Raw genomic sequence first — 16,297 nt, 5'->3', positions numbered from 1 at the left:
GTGTCCGCGGGGGGCCCCGGAGCCAAACGGGTCATGACGCAGAGCTCAAAGAAACACACCACAACAGGGTCTCCTGAAGAAGATGGATGCGGACGGCATACCTCCCGCCCCCCCACCCCTCCCAGAGGCTCCAGGAACCACGGGGGCCCAGGCCACTCCTGTGGCGCCTGTCCTTGAAGCCACCCTCCAGGTCAGCTCGGCCGCTGGGCGTTTCCTGAAAGATGCACCTGGCTCAGTGCCCGCCAGCCAGCAGGTGCCCACAGAGGGCCTGCTGAGTGGCCACGGCGCGCACCCCGAGCAGACCGTGAGCCCCCCACGGGCACCCGTACCTCAGGGTGGAACTGCTGCTCCGTGCGTGAGTGGCAGTACACACAGCTGTCCCCGCTCGCGCACCGGGATGGCTCGCCCCACTCGTCACCGTGCTTCACGCTGGGGCAGGGTGTGGACCTGCGGCAAGGAGGGGTCAGGCAGGTAGACGGCCTTCCCACGTGCACCAGCCCCGGACACTCTGGCCATCCCTCACCAGGACAGGCATCCAGGGCAGCCCAGAAGGCATCCAGGAGCCCGTTTTCATTTTCCACAAAGTGTGAGGTGAGTCTGAGTCAGAGCCCCCAGCGCCCCTGAGACTCAGCCGGGCCTCCTGCAGCATCTGGGAGACCAGGTCCAACCCCGCCCGGCCCACCGGGGACAACACCCTCTGTCTCCCTGCCTGACTGCTTCAACACTGAACCTGAGACCTGGGTCCCACAACAGGAAAACCCTAATAACCTCCTCCACGCTCCAGGTGCTCCCCAGCAGCATTATTGTATGTGGTTTATTTTAAACTTCTCTGTGGGAAACAGGACACATTTTACAATTTTCTGTCCTTTCTATATGCAGTAAAATTTATTTCACCTTCTCGAGATGACACCCTCTACTCTCATTAAACCACTCAGAAGAGTAACTGTCATAAACAGATTTCTTTCTACATGAAGGCCAAGCGAGGCATGCGAGGCAGTGTCAGATGACTGGAGAGTGACTCTTTGCCCAAGGAACAAGCTGGACACAGAGCTGGGGACCCACAGGAGGGGCAGCTGAGGGCCCAGATGCCCAGACACCCCTGGGGGTTCTGCGCCCCCAGGCCCACCCTGCCCAGTACTGGGCCTGTGTGGCAGGTTGGCAAACCCAAGGATGAGTCGGGCACCAAGGTAAGCACAGCTGGAGGGAGGAGGAGATGGCCCAGGAAGAGATCAGGACTGACCAAGTGCATGACCGCAGGTGAGGCCCAAACCCACAAGCCGAGAAGGTCAGGCCCCCAGAGAGAGTGAAGCGGGCTGTGGGCGCCGGGACTCCCAGCCTCGCCAGGGCCGGCCCGCACCAGCAGACACCCTCACCAGAGGGCGCACAGGCCACGGGGGGGCAGGGAAACAGAGGAGCCACACCCTGACCACACCTGCCGCCGTGGGGGCATCTGCTGGGCTGGCATCCCTGGACCATGGGGCCCCCAGGGAGGGTGAAGGGAGCGGAGGGGCCGCTGCCTAAAGCAGAGCCTCGAGCCAGACGTGAGCCCGGCAGAGGGGCGACCCAGGGCCCGGGGCCTGGGCTCACCTGTACTGGAACCGCCGGGGGTCCCGCCGCCGGTCCCTGCTGTTGTGGAAGTGCGGGCAGGCGTAGCCCTGGCGGCACAGACGCGGCGGCTTGGGGCACTGCTCCGTCTTGTAGCTGCCCAGCACGAAGTTGGTGTCTGCAAGACAGGGGTCCACACGGGGACATGCACACGCCCGCTCATGGCAGCCACGCAGCCACAGGCGTCTCTGGGCAGATGATGAGAAACGCCACACGGTCGCGGAAAAGCGGTGCATGGACACATGTGCCATGTGGGTGAGCCGTGAGTGGGCTGGACACGCGAGGTCAGCAAGAGCGGCGGACACGGAAGGCACCATCCGATCCTATCTAAAGGAAGCGTCCAGGACAGGCAAACCCGCAGCGGAGAGTGGCCGGGGCTTCTTCGGGGAGACCAGAGTTTTAGAACCGGATGAAGGTGAAGGATGCCCAACACTGAGCAGACTAGAAAGCTCCGAAATGCACTTTTAAAAGCCTCAGTCTGACCCGAAGGTGACGCTGTGACGGCCGTCCCCTGGCACCAGGACCACCGCCTGTGGGGGTGCACTAGCCGTGTGAGAAGCCCCCGAGCATTCCACAACGTGGACCCTAAACCTGCCCTGAGAAATAAAGCCTGTTTTCGAAACGGTTCATTTCATGTAATCCGAATTTTCTCTCAAAGCAAAAATAAAAACCTACCAGGGGTTATTTACAAGCCGTATCCAATAAGAGGAGGTTTTTTAAAATAATACCCATTCCTGGGCAATGCGGCAGACCTGGGTTCAATCCCTGGGTGGGGAAGATCCCCTGGAGGAGGGCATGGCTGCCCACTCCAGTACTCTGGCCTGGAGAATTCCACGGACAGTCCATGGGGTCGGTCAGACATGACTGAGTGACTTTCACTTTCTTTGGGCTGGTTAATAATTGACCCTCCCTTTATTTTTTTTTACAAACGCCAATGTTTATAACCACACTTGCCCAGCGGGGCTGACCATCGAGGTGTCGCAGGAAAGGCCGGGGCAGGGGGTTGCTGTGCCGACCCCCAGGACATGCTTCCAAGCCCAAGTTTAATGGCCCCTCCCCCACCAGGCCAAACTCAGTTCCGAATAACTGATTAAATGGCAAGGAACATGAACCACACAGCAGGGCATGCTGAGGACAAAAAGAGTTTGAACAGAAAATGTGATTTTGAGAAAATAAAAACTGTAAGCTTATTTGTTGGCAAGCACTGACTGAGGGCCTCCAACAGACAGAGGTCCTGCGCTGCATGGCATGAACCACAAGGAAGCAGGCGGCGTGACAGCATCTGAGAGTCCCAGGGGCTGCGGACACCCAGCAGAGGGTGATGGATGAACAAGCCCCCACACCTCTTCAGCAACAAGACGACACTACCAAGCCCTGGAGAGACATGGGGACCCCCGCACACACAGCACCAAGCGCAAGGGCTGAGCACCGTGGTCCCAACCGTATGACAGGACCATGGGGTGAAAGGGTGGCGGCCGGCAGGGGTGGGGAGGGGCCAGCCGCGGAGCAGAGAGCGTCTGAGGGCAGTGACATCCTAACGGGAGGATCCAGGTCATCACACATCCGGCCAAACCCGCAGGACGCACAAGGCAGGCGAGAAGCCTCGGGTAAGCTGGCTAGCTTACGATCTTATATCAATCCTGGCTGTCAACTGCAACAAACATTACCGCATCAATGCTAGGTATTCCGGAGGCACTAAGTACTTCCCTAAGAAAGAAAATCTGCTCCTTAAAAACCCATACCACAGGGCTGCGAGTCACCGGGCCTGGCCCGGCGCCTCCTCCCACTTCCCTCCTTCAAGCTCAGCCTGCCTGATGGTGACGGGGGCACTCACACCCCAGCCTGGGCCGCCAGCCGAAGCGCACAGGTGAGCTGGGGTCTCGGGCCAGGGGGCTGAGGGGCTGCGACACAAGACGGCTGTTCTGCTGAATGACAAGTTCTGAACTGCCGGCAGGTGGGGGCCACGGGCGGCCCTTCCTCTGTGGCAGCCTCTCCCCAGGGGACACGGCAGGGCTGGACCAGCATGCTGACAGCGGACTGCGAGGCCCGTCCTAAGAAGGCCTGGGCGCCCACTGTTACAGACGCATGCCTGGGCCCAGGGCAGCTCAGGGTTCAGTGAGCAGGGGAAAGACCCTCAAAGAGAACTCAACACTGAAGTGAGGCAGCCTGAAGTGTGTGCGAAGCTTCCGAGGAGACATGCTGGCCTAACTTAAGGGTGGCAGGGAGCGGGGGGCGTCTCTTAAAACCATGCCGCACAGGCGGCCCCATGGAGGCAGAGCCAGGCCAGGGCTGTGAAGGGGGACCACTAACAGGCAGGGGTTTCTGTCTGAGGTGACGGAATGTTCGGGAACCAGAGATGACGCCCGCACACACTATGGACACACCAAACGCCATGACCTGTAATGCTGAGATGGTTAAAATGGGAGATTTATGTTGTGAGTGTTTCACAATTAAAACCACTTGCTGGCCCGTGCCCATCACCTGTGAGGCTGCCGGGAAGCAGGCTGGCTCCAGGACCAGACACCCCGCAGGAGCAGGGGCCGCCATGTAGTCCCGTCCCCAAGTGGCCCAGGGACCAGACCCACGAGCGGGGGTGGTGACGGGCCAGCGCACACGGAGCCTCGGTCTCGAGGCCCACCGTGCAGGCGCTCTGCAGACAGCGACAGCCGTGGGGTTACCTTGCCACCGGGGGTCCTCTCCCAGGATCTTCTCCATCAGGGCCTGGCTGGCCAGGACCCCAGGCTGCAGGTCAGGGACTCCATCCCCGGCACCGAGCTGGCCGTTCTGCAGGGCTTCCTGCGCCTGCAGCTCCCTGAAACCAAACAACGCAAGGTCACAGCATTGCAGCCCGTCCAAAGCTTCGGATGGCGAGACGGCCACGGGCCCTGTCCCTTTATGGAGCCCACTATGTGCGTCCGTCCCAGGAAGACCATCTCGACTCAAACCCCAGCAGCCTCAGAGCCGAGCACCCGAGATGTCTGAGCTCCCCATGCCCAGGTCAGCAGGACAGCAGCGGGTCACTTTCTCCTTAGGAATAAAATCCAGGCCCCGGAAGAGCCACTGGAGGCAGGTGAAGCCCGAGGCCGGGGGAGCAGAGCGGCTCCTGGCAGGATGGCCACTCACCGGACGTCACACACGGGCGGCCGCAGGTCCAGAGGGCCGTGGGCGAAGGCGCAGTGCGGCCCGTTCTTGGCGCAGTGGCCACGCGCGTCTGTCTCGTGGATGCAGGTGCCGGTCTTGTAGTAGCGCAGGTGGTACTTGCGCTCCGTGTCCCCGGTCGTCCGGTGCAGGTACGGACACCTGGGGGCAGAGGACGGTGCGCGTCGGGGCCCCGTGGCCACCGCGGTGTCCACCTGCCCCCGGCCGGCTGGCTCGCGTTGGCTTTTCCCAGACGCCTGCTCCAGTTGGAGGGTGAACAGCGCCAGAGCCCTGTCCCTGCCCCTGCCCCAGACCCCTCACATGGCCCGCAGACCCCACAGCCCTTGACGACACATGGGAGGAAAGCACAACACCCAAACTCCCAGAAAACCACCCTTCATGATTTTTTGAATCAAGTGGAAAACAAAGTTCCCATCAGACAAGTGGCTGGCAGCCTCTCCCTCCTCCCATCCAGGTGTTTCTGGGGACCCCTCGGCGGAGGCAGTGCTGGAGGACGCTGTGGGGGACAGGCCAGGGAGAGGCGGCTGGGGGAGGATGGGGCAGCGTCCCTGGGGCCTCACAAAGGCCCAGAGCCCCATTCACCCAGGGAGAGCCACGGGCGGCTCTGGGAGCACCAGGGGTCAGGGTCAAGGCCAGGGTCAAGGGTCCCAAGCAGGGAGGTGTCAGCAGTGAGACGGCATGGACGGTCCCAGCACACACATGGCAGGAATGAGCCCGCTTCTAGGTTCGTCCCTCCAGACAAAAGCCACGGGCACAGAAGGATGGGATGGGCGTCCCTCTGAACAGCCCCCGGATGGCCCGAGGCCGATACAGGCCACAGCTGCAGGCCCCCAGGTCTGAGAACACGGCCCTCGGCCCCTCCCCGAGATGGCAAGGCAGCACCGTGTGGGGCTTGAGAAAGGCCCACTCCTGCCTCGCTGGCAGGCAAGCCACGGACCCGGGTGCTGGGAGCACCTGTGGGGGTGCGGGGGACTCCCAGGCAGAGCACAGATGGATGGACAAGACCAAGGGTAAAAGGAAAGCAACTGAGGGACAAGCAATCCACACGCCTCTCTCAGAAGATGAAGAAACAGGCTCCGAGTTCGGCGACTCACCCCAGACCTGACCACCCCTCAGGCGTGCAGGCCGTGGGCAGGAGGCAAGGAGGACGCCGGGGCCCTGCAGCCACCAGGCAGAAGGTAAATGCTTCGGGCCCCAAAGGGACACCTCCGGGAAACACCCCCGGAGGAGCCGGGGTCTTGAGGAGACACTTGTGCCCCCGGGACCAGAGACACGAGAGCTTAAAGCTAGAGACAAATGAAGTGTCCACCAACTGATGGACAGATGAGCAAGACGTGGTCCATGCGGACGACGGAGTGAGCGTGGACGCGGCTGCAAAGGGGATGAACCCTGAACACGTCACGTTACGGGAACCAAGCCAGACACCAGGGGACACACACTGTGGGGGTCATTTCACACGAGGGCCCTAAGCAGTCACTTCCACAGCAACGGGAAGGACAGTGGGGCCCAGGGAGGGGGAGGGGGAACGAGTGTGTGAGAGGGCAGAGCTTCTGTCTGAGAGAAAGAATCCGGAAATAGACGGTGGTTGTACACCATTTTGAATGTAATTAATGATGCTAAATTCCACATTTAAAAATAGCTAAAATGGAAAATGTGAAGGATGTTATCACAACTTAAAGTCCATTGGAGACAGAAGAAAGCAAGGGCCGCTCTCCACATTTGTTAGTGAAACACACACACGGACAGGGACACGTGTCACAGGTCACACCTGGCTGGCCTGTGGCATTTCACCTGCGTGGCAGCATCCAGTTCAAGAGGACAGAACACGGCCAGCCCAAGGACCCCTCACATGGACACGGGGCGGGGGGGACGGACCGCACCCTCTTGTGAGTGGTGGGGACTGAAAGTGAGGCGATTCCTCCAATTACCTCCGCATAAACAAGTCCGGGCAATCCCAGCGGGAGCCCGTCCTCGTGAGAAAAAGGAAAACCAGAAGGTGGAGAAAGCGGATTACAGGTCAAGTTGGTCCCCACTTTGCAAAAAAGAAAAGGAAAAACTTGAACATTACTGTCTCGCATACAGATATGAAAAAGGAAACACTCCGCGTGCTGACTGTGCTCTACATGCCCGAATATGAGCTGTCTCCTCCGTGTTCCCAGCGACAAGTTCCAAGGAACAGTTTTCAGGGAGTGTGAGTGAAACAGTCAGACATCTCCTTAGGAGTTTTATTGTGTTAGGTGCAGGTGCAGCCTGCTTTAAAATCCCTCCCTCAGAGTTGCATCTCACATCTCAAGCTCCTCCCAGCACTCCTGCGCATCTCTGGATGACGCAGTCCCTGGGGCCCCAGAGAGGACAGCTGTCAGGGAGCAGCCCCTGCCACACCAGGGAGCCTGTTCTAGAACAAGAACCCCCCAATTTTTGCATTAATATACAGGCTGATATCACTAACAAATAAAGAATGTAGAATTAGGGACCAGAAACACATAGGACGACAGCTAGAAAAGCAAACCAGGAACTTACATCAGTGAAAATGCAAAGGGTCTGGAGCACTTCACTCACCTGGAGGCCCACCTGTTCCGGACAGAACCCCGGGAGCAGGGCGACAGCCAAGGGACACTGTTGCCGGCCAGTGACAGGCACCCAGAGGATGCGTGCCCCTACCCTCTGTCACAGTAACCATCACAGACAGAGAGATGTGCTGTCTGTAATCACCAAAGGCTGGAGACAACCGAACTGTGGGACAGACACCAAGGGAGCTCCGCAAAGGCAGAGGAGTAAGCTGGTGGTCTGCAGGAGCCGGCGGTCTGCGTGGAGGGCTTCGGGAGGGGCGCCAGGAGGCACCTCGAGGGAAAAGCACCAAGGAAGCTCAGCGCCCTGCAGTTTACATCGGAAGGTGGGGGAGGGGCGAGAATGCAGACATACCATCTGCTTCCATCAGAAATTATGTAAGGAAGGGCTGTTTCGTGGGGACGTGGTTTCGGTTTGAAGATGGAGAAGTTTTGGAGGTGGACGGTGACGACGGCTGCACGCCACTGTGAGTGAACTCAACACCACTACACTGTGCATGTAAAAGAGCTAAGCCGACAAGTTTAAGGTCGTGTTTCGCTTCAATAACAGATAAAATGAAAAAAATTAATAAACAAAAGATAAAACGACTTAAATAGGAAAACAGCCATTCTGCAAAAACAGTTCCAATCTACAGAAACACTCACTCATCTACTGTACGTTTAAAGGAAGAGAATTCCAGAGTCTGGGGAGGGGGCCAGCACAGCAGAGCCGAGGCAGCACCGGCAGGTCTGTCTGTACAAGTAAGCCTGCACAACAGCCCGAGCAGGACCACAGGACCGCGAGCACCACCAACGGGCTGACACAGGCTGTGGCAGAGGCTGCGGGAATTCCCAGACCCGGGGAGTGAATGTGGTGGGCGCCACACCCCTCCCATTTCCTAGCGGTCCCTCAGGTCCGCTCTTAGCATCGTTTTGTTTCTTTGCCAGTACCATCTCCATGGCAACCAGAACCCGGCCAAGGTCCCCCCTCTCCCTAGTACACTATTATTTCACTAGAGGCATGTCACCTCTGCTTATTACACGGCTTGAAAGCATGAGCTGAGATTAAGATATTGGAGAACATTTAATGAATAGAAAAGGGCTTCCCTGGCGGCTCAGATGGTAAAGAATCTGCCTATAATGCAGGAGACCTGGGTTCAACCGCTGGGCTGGGAAGATTCCCTGGAGAAGGGAATGGCAACCCACTCCAGTATTCTTGCCTGGAGAATTCCATGGACAGAGGAGCCTGGGGGGGCTACAGTCCATGGGGTCGTAAAGAGTTGGACATGACTGAACAACTAATAGACCCTAAGATCATCTAAGAGACAAAAGGGACCAAACCTAGGCCCTCACTGAAGTGGGGAAGGGGCCAAGGGACCCCAGGGGTCAGCTCAACACGGCAGGCAGGTGCTTCCTCGCCACAGGAGTTCAGTCATCCACCCCCTGGGCCACTGACAGCCTGGCAGCACGTGTATGTGACTCGGTCCCACAGCCCACCAAATTCAGGGCGGTGCCCATAGCTGCCAAACCCATCCAACCAGTGACCCACTCAGTGTAATTAATGCAGGGCTCCGTGGATGCCGTGGTGCAGGGGCACGTATCAGACACAGGTCTGCTGTGAAGCTCTGGAGCCGCTGGAACCAGGAGGGAGGGGTAGAGAGGAACACGGCTCCAGGAGTTCCTTCCTGCAACTCACCCCAAGCAATGGTGGACCCACAGACTCAGTGCCACTCTGCCGACACCAGTCAGCAAGCCAGGCCGGAGCGCATCAGAACCATCTGGACCATCTGGGCTGGTGGGAACCGTGGGTCCAAACTGAGGGCGAGTCCCCAGGTGATGGTGCGACTGCTGGGCTGGGGCTGCACTGGGAGGACCGCTGGGCTCAGAGGGACCCTCGAGCACAACGTGATTCTCTCCTGGTCCTCAAGGACTGGGAATGGAAGTGAGTGGCAGCAGAAAAATGGGAAAAGGAAGACCTGTGGGCCACACCCAGCTGGGGGCAGGGGAATAGGGGGATGAAGAAAAGGGGGGTCTTGTGGGGAGACGCTTGAGAGTCTCCTCTCCAACACTAGGAGTGGGGGGCTGGCAGCTAACCCCATGCTGACACAGCCGTCCTCTGCACCCCCAGCCTCTGATTTCCAAGGGCTTCCCTGGACTTCCAAGCCAGGCCAGCCACCCCTCATTAATCCCTAACGTGGACCATCTGCCCAACAATGTCCACTGCCCTCCTCTGTGCGCCCCCCCCCCCAGCTGCCATCCTCTCCAGGGACCGTGTCCCTGCAGCAGCCATCTCCCCACTCACCACCAAGGAGCACCAGCGCTCTCGCCTTCCACTCAGCGCAGGACAGACTGAGGTGCTAACGTCACTCTCACGTTCTTCTAGCTCTTCTACCTACTGGTCTCTCACAGATCCGACTCAGTCACCTGACTGTAATGTCCTTAAGTTGGCCAACTTGTAAAGCCTGTGTCTTCCTCGAGACTGTTAAGTAGCCTCTGACTCCTAAATAGGGCTTCCCAGGTGGCTCAGTGGTAAAAAATCTGCCTGCAATGCAGGAGAGACAGGTTTGATCCTTGGGTGGGGAAGATTCTCTGGAGGAGGAAATGGCAACCTACTCCAGTATTCTTGCCTGGAGAACCCATGAACAGAGGCGCCTGGTGGGCTACAGTCCATGGGGTCACACAGAGTCGGACGTGACTGAGCACACACAACTCCTAAATATTCTGCTCTGATGTTCCCAGCCTGCCCTTGGCTTTCACCTCACCCCCAAAAGCCCAAGCAGAGTTTCCTCATAAAGTCGGTTTAACACCAAGAGTTTATAACCCTCCTGCAGTGAACGGACTTTCACCTAAGCCTTGGGTCCCAGGACACCTGACTCTTTAAACATAGCAAGAGCATCTCTCAGCAGAGAGGCCAGACTAAGGACCCGTATGATACAACAGGCACACCAAGCCTTGGGCATGTAGAAAAGTTTCTGTAAGTCAGCAAGCTCCCACGGTGCCCAGATTCACAGGTGGAAGGTTCCGAAATCACACATCATCGCGGAGGCAATGGGGCCGGTGTTCCCAGATGCCCCCAGTGCACTGGGGAGAGCATTGGTCCTGCCGGTGCAGCCACGCAGGGAGCCCTGCAGGCAGGCAGGCTTCTAGAGCCAACCTGGGAACTTACAGCACAGGAGCCGGGCAGCCCACTTCTTACCAAAACCAAGAAAACATCTGTTAAACGTGGGGCCTGGAAGGCCACCACGGGCGGCCTGCCTTCGGCAGAAGGAGGGTTATCAGGAAAGAGGGAGGCAACTTTGTACCGGGCAGAGTTGGAGCCCGCTTGTATTGTTTGCCAATGAAAACATTTCCAGGAGGGGCCCCTCGGACTCCTGGAGGAATCGAACTCTGTAGTCGCACCTGACCCCCTTTACAAGCACAGGAGGGATACAAGGTCTCCGAGGAGCGGAAGCACAGCGGGTCCCGGGTGGAAAGCCCCGCGAGCAGGACCAGCTGGGGGCCCGGGCCGCTCTCGGACAGCTCTCAGCGGGCGCCTGACCTGGAGAGGCCTCCAGCCACGCGGCGCTCCTGCCCGCGCCGCTTTCCTCGAAGCTCCAGGCCAGGGAATACCTGAGACGGATCCGCACGGGGGGTGGGGGAACACGCACCCGGGGCTGCGGGCCCGACCCCGCGGCCGGAGGCAGCGCCGGGCCGACTCCGGAGTGAGCAAGGCGCGCAGTCCACCCGGAGGCCCCGCCGCTGGGAGGCCGGTTCCCACGGGGGCGGGGCGGGGCCACGTGACCCCGCGGCCAGAAGCGGCCCGAGCGGGGGGAAGGGGCGTGGCCGCCGGAACAAAGGGCCCCGCGGGGGGGCGGCCACGGGGTGTCCACTGGGGGCGGAGCGGGGGCGGGGCCAGGGAGGAGGGGTGACAGAGAGGAGGGTGATTGCCGCTGGGAGAAAGGGGTGACGGCGGGGTGGAGGGGTGTGCCCGGGGGGAAGGGTTGGGGGGCTACCCAGGGACAGCTGGAGTTCTCACTGGGGGTAGTGGGGACAGGTGGGGAGGGCGCCCCAGGAGAAGGGGCAACAGCAAGAGGGGAGGATGACCACCTGCCTAGCACAGGAGCTGACGTTAGGGATGCCAGCCTTCTTGGGGGTCCCTGCTCCTGCCCGTGGCGCAGCCCCATGGTTCCCCCATCAGGCTGGTAGAACCACCTTGGACGCACAAGTCACCTGAGCCGGCTGAAGGGTCTTTGCTCTCTGATACATATTCATGATTTACAGTAATAGGTTGGTCCCATAAAAGCCCAAAATAGACATTTCAAGAACCAATGAACTGAAATAAAAGGGAGGAGGCTGGTCCCCTGCTCTGAAGGGTAGAGTCTATTTACAGATCCCATGGCAACCCTGCATGAGCCAGAATATGTAATTCAACAGGACAGACTCCATGAAAAGTCCATCTCAGGCTGAATGAGCAGTGACTGCTAACGAGAGACTCTCAGGGGAGACGTCTGGCCTGTCAGATACTTCCTGTGGGGCTGAAGCAAGTCATCTCACGTGCTCAACAAAAGTCGCAAAGGAAATCTTTAAGAAGACACACATGTACTTTCATGTGTACATGTACACAGGATACACCCAAAACAGTGTCAGGCACCCACTGTAATCCCACTCTTCTCCGTGATGACCTGCATGCTACTCAGGCTACCAGTGTTCCCACCCCCCAGCCCCGGCCGTGCTGCCCCGCTTGTGGGATCTTGGTTCCTCCACCAGGGACTGAGCCTGGGCCCTTGGCAGTAGAAGTGTGCAGTCCTGACACTGGACCACCAGGAGATTCCCAATGTTAACATTTTTATAATAAACGGCAATACTATTGAATTAACATTTAAACCCAGCTTAAAAGGACCATCACCAGGTAGGTGTTCACCGAAGTACTCTTCATCCCATAGGAACTGGACCCTACCCCGATGCCCAGCAATGGATCTGAATCGATACCAGGCCATTCAGACTCTGGAACCCAAAACAGCCACTAAAATACACTTTCTTTTCATCATCCATGAATACTACCAATCAGTCTCCCATCCTGGACTCTGGAATGGGGTCACACCAGCTAGGTGACTAGATCTTTGCACCAGGGTCTCATCAGTGGCCCCTTGGGGGCAACTCAAGACTTACGTTCAGGAGAGGTGACTGACATGGCCAAGGGAAATGAGGGGCCAGGGGCTAAGCCTTAGCTAGACAGAAACATCTCTCTTCAGAACACCCATTTGCAGGAAACAGCAGCTCAAGATGCAATTAAATAACGTGCTTTTAAGACCTCACAGAATATAATACCATCTTAACCAAAATGGAGCCAGTTACATTATTTCCACAGGCTCCAGGCTGCCTTAACAACCTTATTTGACTATCTGGTGTTCAACTAAAAACCTCTCAGGAAGTAGACAGAGCTTTTAAGATGATCACCATAGATCAAAAGTTTACTCCCTGGACCTAAGCATTTTTTAAGTGAAAAACAGGAAACTTCCCTAATGGTCCAGTGGTTAGACTTCACCATCCAACACAGGGGGTGCGGGTATGATCCCACATGCCCCAGGGCCCAGGAACCAAAGCAGAAAGCAGAAACAACACTGCAGCAGATTCAAGAAAGACTTTAAAATATTTATCGATTAGCATTAGTCGCTCAGTTGTGTCTGACTCTGTGACACCATGGACTGTAGCCTGCTAGGCTCCTCCATCCATGGGATTCTCTAGGCAAGAGTACTGGAGTGGGTTGCCATGCCCTTCTCCAGGGGATCTTCCCGACCCAGGGATTGAACCTGGGTCTCCCGCATTGCAGATTCTTTAATATCTGAGCCACCAGGGAATCCCGCGAGAAACCAAAAAGACCTCCCCCAAATCAGACTTGGATCTGACAGAAGCTGAACCCTAGACGTTTTTTCCAAGAGGCCCTGGGGCACAGCACCGCCACCTCACCTCCAGGTGGGACTGGCACAGCCCTTTCTCCTCACACAGCCCACAGGAAAAAAGCAAGACCTCCTGCTACCAATCTCTGCTGGCTTCATGAACATACAATCTAGCTTCTACTTTCCTTGTTTTCATATTCTACATACTTCAAAATGAAGACATCTGTTCATAACACCATTAGGAAACTTGTAAAAAAAAAATAAAACAACCAGAACAAAACATGGATTTCTTAAACTTTAAAAGTGTTATACAAGTTGACAGTCTGCAAATAACCCTCCTGTCAATTCTTTAAAAATGAAACATATAAACAGCAAGCAAGAAGCCATTCTGGATACATGTGTACAATGTGAGCAAATCTTCTAACAAGCTCTCTAACCAGAGAGCAAGAGAGGACTACAAAATGATCCTAAACTCAAAAGCTGTACTTCGTAAGGGTTGGTTCTAATGCAGGGGGTTCAGAGAACTGGGCCGTGATCAAAGCGGGAAGCACAGCAAAGTCGGTTTGCCCCCTGCAAGGGCTATCCCCCAGCAGCACGCTGTCCTTCCCTCACTGGCTGGCAAATGTCGCCACCAAGACCAGCGGTCATGGGTAAACGTCAAAGCGGGCCTGCCGGCGCGAGGGGCCGGGAAGCCCGCGTCCGCACCCGCCGGGTGTGGGCCGCGCCGCCCCGCAGCCGCGCGCACTCACTCGTCGCCGTCCGGGCACACGCCGCTGGCCTCGTCGTACTTGGAGCAGTACACGTCCGGGCTGTAGTTGAAAGTGCCGTCGCGCCTGCGGAGCGGTCTGCGCCGACGCTGATTTAGGAAATGCCAATGGAAACAGGTAAATGGCCTGTGCTGGGTGCACTTGTGCTGCACAAACAGGGAGCACTGCTCTGTCCTAAACTCCTTTAGATACCTAAAAAGACAAACAGCGTTGGGGTCGCTTCCGCCGCCGCCGCCGCCGCCGGCGGGCGGCCCGAGGACTCCTGGGCAGGGGTCGGACCCCGTGCGCCCGAAGGCCCCGACCCCAGGCGCGATCCCCCACTCTGCCGCCCCCCGCCCCGCTCCCCCGGCCCAGGCGCATTTCTGGGACCCCAGACGCGATCCCACATCCCCGACCCCAGGCGCAGTCCCCAGCTCCAATCCCAGGCACGGTCCCCCGCCCCAGGCGAAGCCCCCCATCCTCGGCCCCAGGCGCAGCTACCCATCCCAGACCGCAGGTGTGATCCCCAATCTCAGGGGCGACCTCTCACTCCAAGTTCAGACCCCCTCCCCACCTCCCTTCCCTCTCCCCTTGCCCCGCCTCCCTCTCCCCTCATCCGTCTCCCTCCACTCCCCTCCACCGCCGCCCTGGAAGCCCACGCGCGTTCCTCGGATCCCAAGAATGGTTCGCCAATCCCAGACACGGTTCCCGACCCTAGGCACGACCCTGCAGAATCCAGACGCGGATTGGCCCAGGGCGCAACTGGCCCATCTCGGAGCTCAGGCGTGACACCCACTCCGATTCCAGACGGTCCCAGGCGGCCGCTCCCCCAGAGCCCAGGAGAGTCTCCTGGATCTCAGGCGCGTTCCCTCAGACCCCGCGCGCAGCCCCCTCATACGGAACACAGACACGACCTCCGGGACTGCAGGCGCGCCCCGAGCCCCGGTACCAGCCCCGAGCCAAGGAGGCAGCCGGAGTCCAGATGGCCGCCCTTCCCTCGAGCCCAGGCGCGGTCCCCCATCCCCGACCACAGGCGCATTCTCGGCGGCCCCGACCCACGACCCCAGGCGCTGTTCTCCGGTCCCCAACCCAGGTGCGTGGACCCCTGGCCCCGTCCCCCAGCCCCCAAGCCCAGGTGCCACTCCAGAACCTGGGCGCCGCCTCCTGAGCTCAGGCGGCGGCAGCCGAGTAGGATGGCGGTCCACCCTCCAGAGCCCAGGTACCGCGCGGAGGCTGGGGGGCCAGCTGGCTAGGGGCCGGCAGGTGAGAGGCGGGGGCCAGGGGAACGGGGAGAGGGGCGGCGCGGGGCCCCAGGCCGCACCCGGCGGCAGCTCCCAGGCCCAGGGGCGCGGGGGCGCGGGCGCGCGGGCCCGAGGAGCGCGGGGCCGCCCCCTGCCCCGCCCCCGCTCCTGCTGCGGCCGGCCGGGGCACTGACCTGTAGTGGGTCGGCTTCTCCGTCTGCGGGGGGGACCCGCTCAGCGCCGCCGCCGCCGCTTTCGAAACCGACGGCATTTTCAGTCAAAACAATGCAGCGCGCATGCGCCGCGCGCGCCCGCCCCCGCCTCTCCGGATCTCCCCCCCTCGTCGAGCCCACCCGCGCCCCCCGCCCGGCCGGCCACGCCCTCCCGCCACGCCACACCCGCGCGCCACGCCCCCATCCGGCGCCCTGCGCGGAGCTGTCGGCCCTGGACGCCTCCGGTCACCCTGCGCCCGGAGGGGACGCGCACGCACCCCGGAGCCCGCCGTCCCGGCCGGTCGCCCCCACCCACTCCCGCGGGGTCCCCGAAGTCCACGTTCACGGCCCATCCCGCATCCGCTCAGTCCGCTGCTCCGCTGCAGCCTTCACCCCAGCACGGCTGCCCACGCGCTCCGCACGCCTGACAGCGCCCTGCGCAACTCCAAGCTCCGAGACAGAGGACAGGTCCCGAGTAAAGACCGCGCGGCCCGGCTGTCACACGCGCCTTCACTCATTCTGTGACCCCTTGCGGATGCTGAGACCGCGAAGAGTGGCTCCAGTTGCTTAGGGCTCGGTGTGGGAGACAAGGGGGAGGAAAGAGGCCTGACTGCTGCTCACCGGTACCCGGGTTTTTAGGCGTACGAACAGGTCCTAAAATTAGAATGTGGTAGTGGTTGCTCCCTGCGAACGTACTAAAAATTTTCACTTGTTTACTTTAAATGGGTGAATATGAACTGCATATCAATAGAGCTGATTTTTTAAAAAGAATCCAAAGGCGCGAAGTCAAGAGGGAGACACACACACACACACACACACACACACACACGCGCGCGCGCGCGCGCGCGCGCCCTTCGTCAGAAGGGTGGGAGGGGATGCACACCGGGCGGGAACTCCCCCGGGCGGGCAGCA

At 59.3% G+C, this 16,297-nt stretch overlaps 1 protein-coding gene across 6 annotated transcripts in view; it reads right to left on the bottom strand.

Moving 5' to 3' along the window:
• The window catches only part of UNKL (unk like zinc finger), a 31,856-nt gene extending 16,304 nt beyond the window's left edge, over positions 1-15,552 (bottom strand). For 2 of the 6 annotated variants that reach the window (XM_043455174.1, XM_043455175.1), the window contains exons 1-6: positions 15,368-15,552; positions 13,936-14,145; positions 4,729-4,905; positions 4,284-4,417; positions 1,588-1,723; positions 330-447 (exon numbers count right to left, since the gene is read on the bottom strand). In XM_043455174.1, the coding sequence (XP_043311109.1) occupies positions 330-447; positions 1,588-1,723; positions 4,284-4,417; positions 4,729-4,905; positions 13,936-14,145; positions 15,368-15,444 (852 nt within the window). In that variant the 5' untranslated portion in view covers positions 15,445-15,552. Of the gene's footprint in view, positions 1-329; positions 448-1,587; positions 1,724-4,283; positions 4,418-4,728; positions 4,906-10,848; positions 10,977-13,935; positions 14,146-15,367 lie in introns of those variants that run through there. The other 4 variants (XM_043455179.1, XM_043455176.1, XM_043455180.1 and 1 more) reach the window with 4 other exon arrangements.
• Between the last annotated feature and the right edge of the window lie 745 nt (positions 15,553-16,297).

The sequence above is a fragment of the Cervus canadensis genome, chromosome 32, assembly GCF_019320065.1.
Source record: "Cervus canadensis isolate Bull #8, Minnesota chromosome 32, ASM1932006v1, whole genome shotgun sequence".
NCBI classification, from domain to species: domain Eukaryota; kingdom Metazoa; phylum Chordata; class Mammalia; order Artiodactyla; family Cervidae; genus Cervus; species Cervus canadensis.
This window is presented reverse-complemented; position numbering and strand designations above follow the sequence as displayed.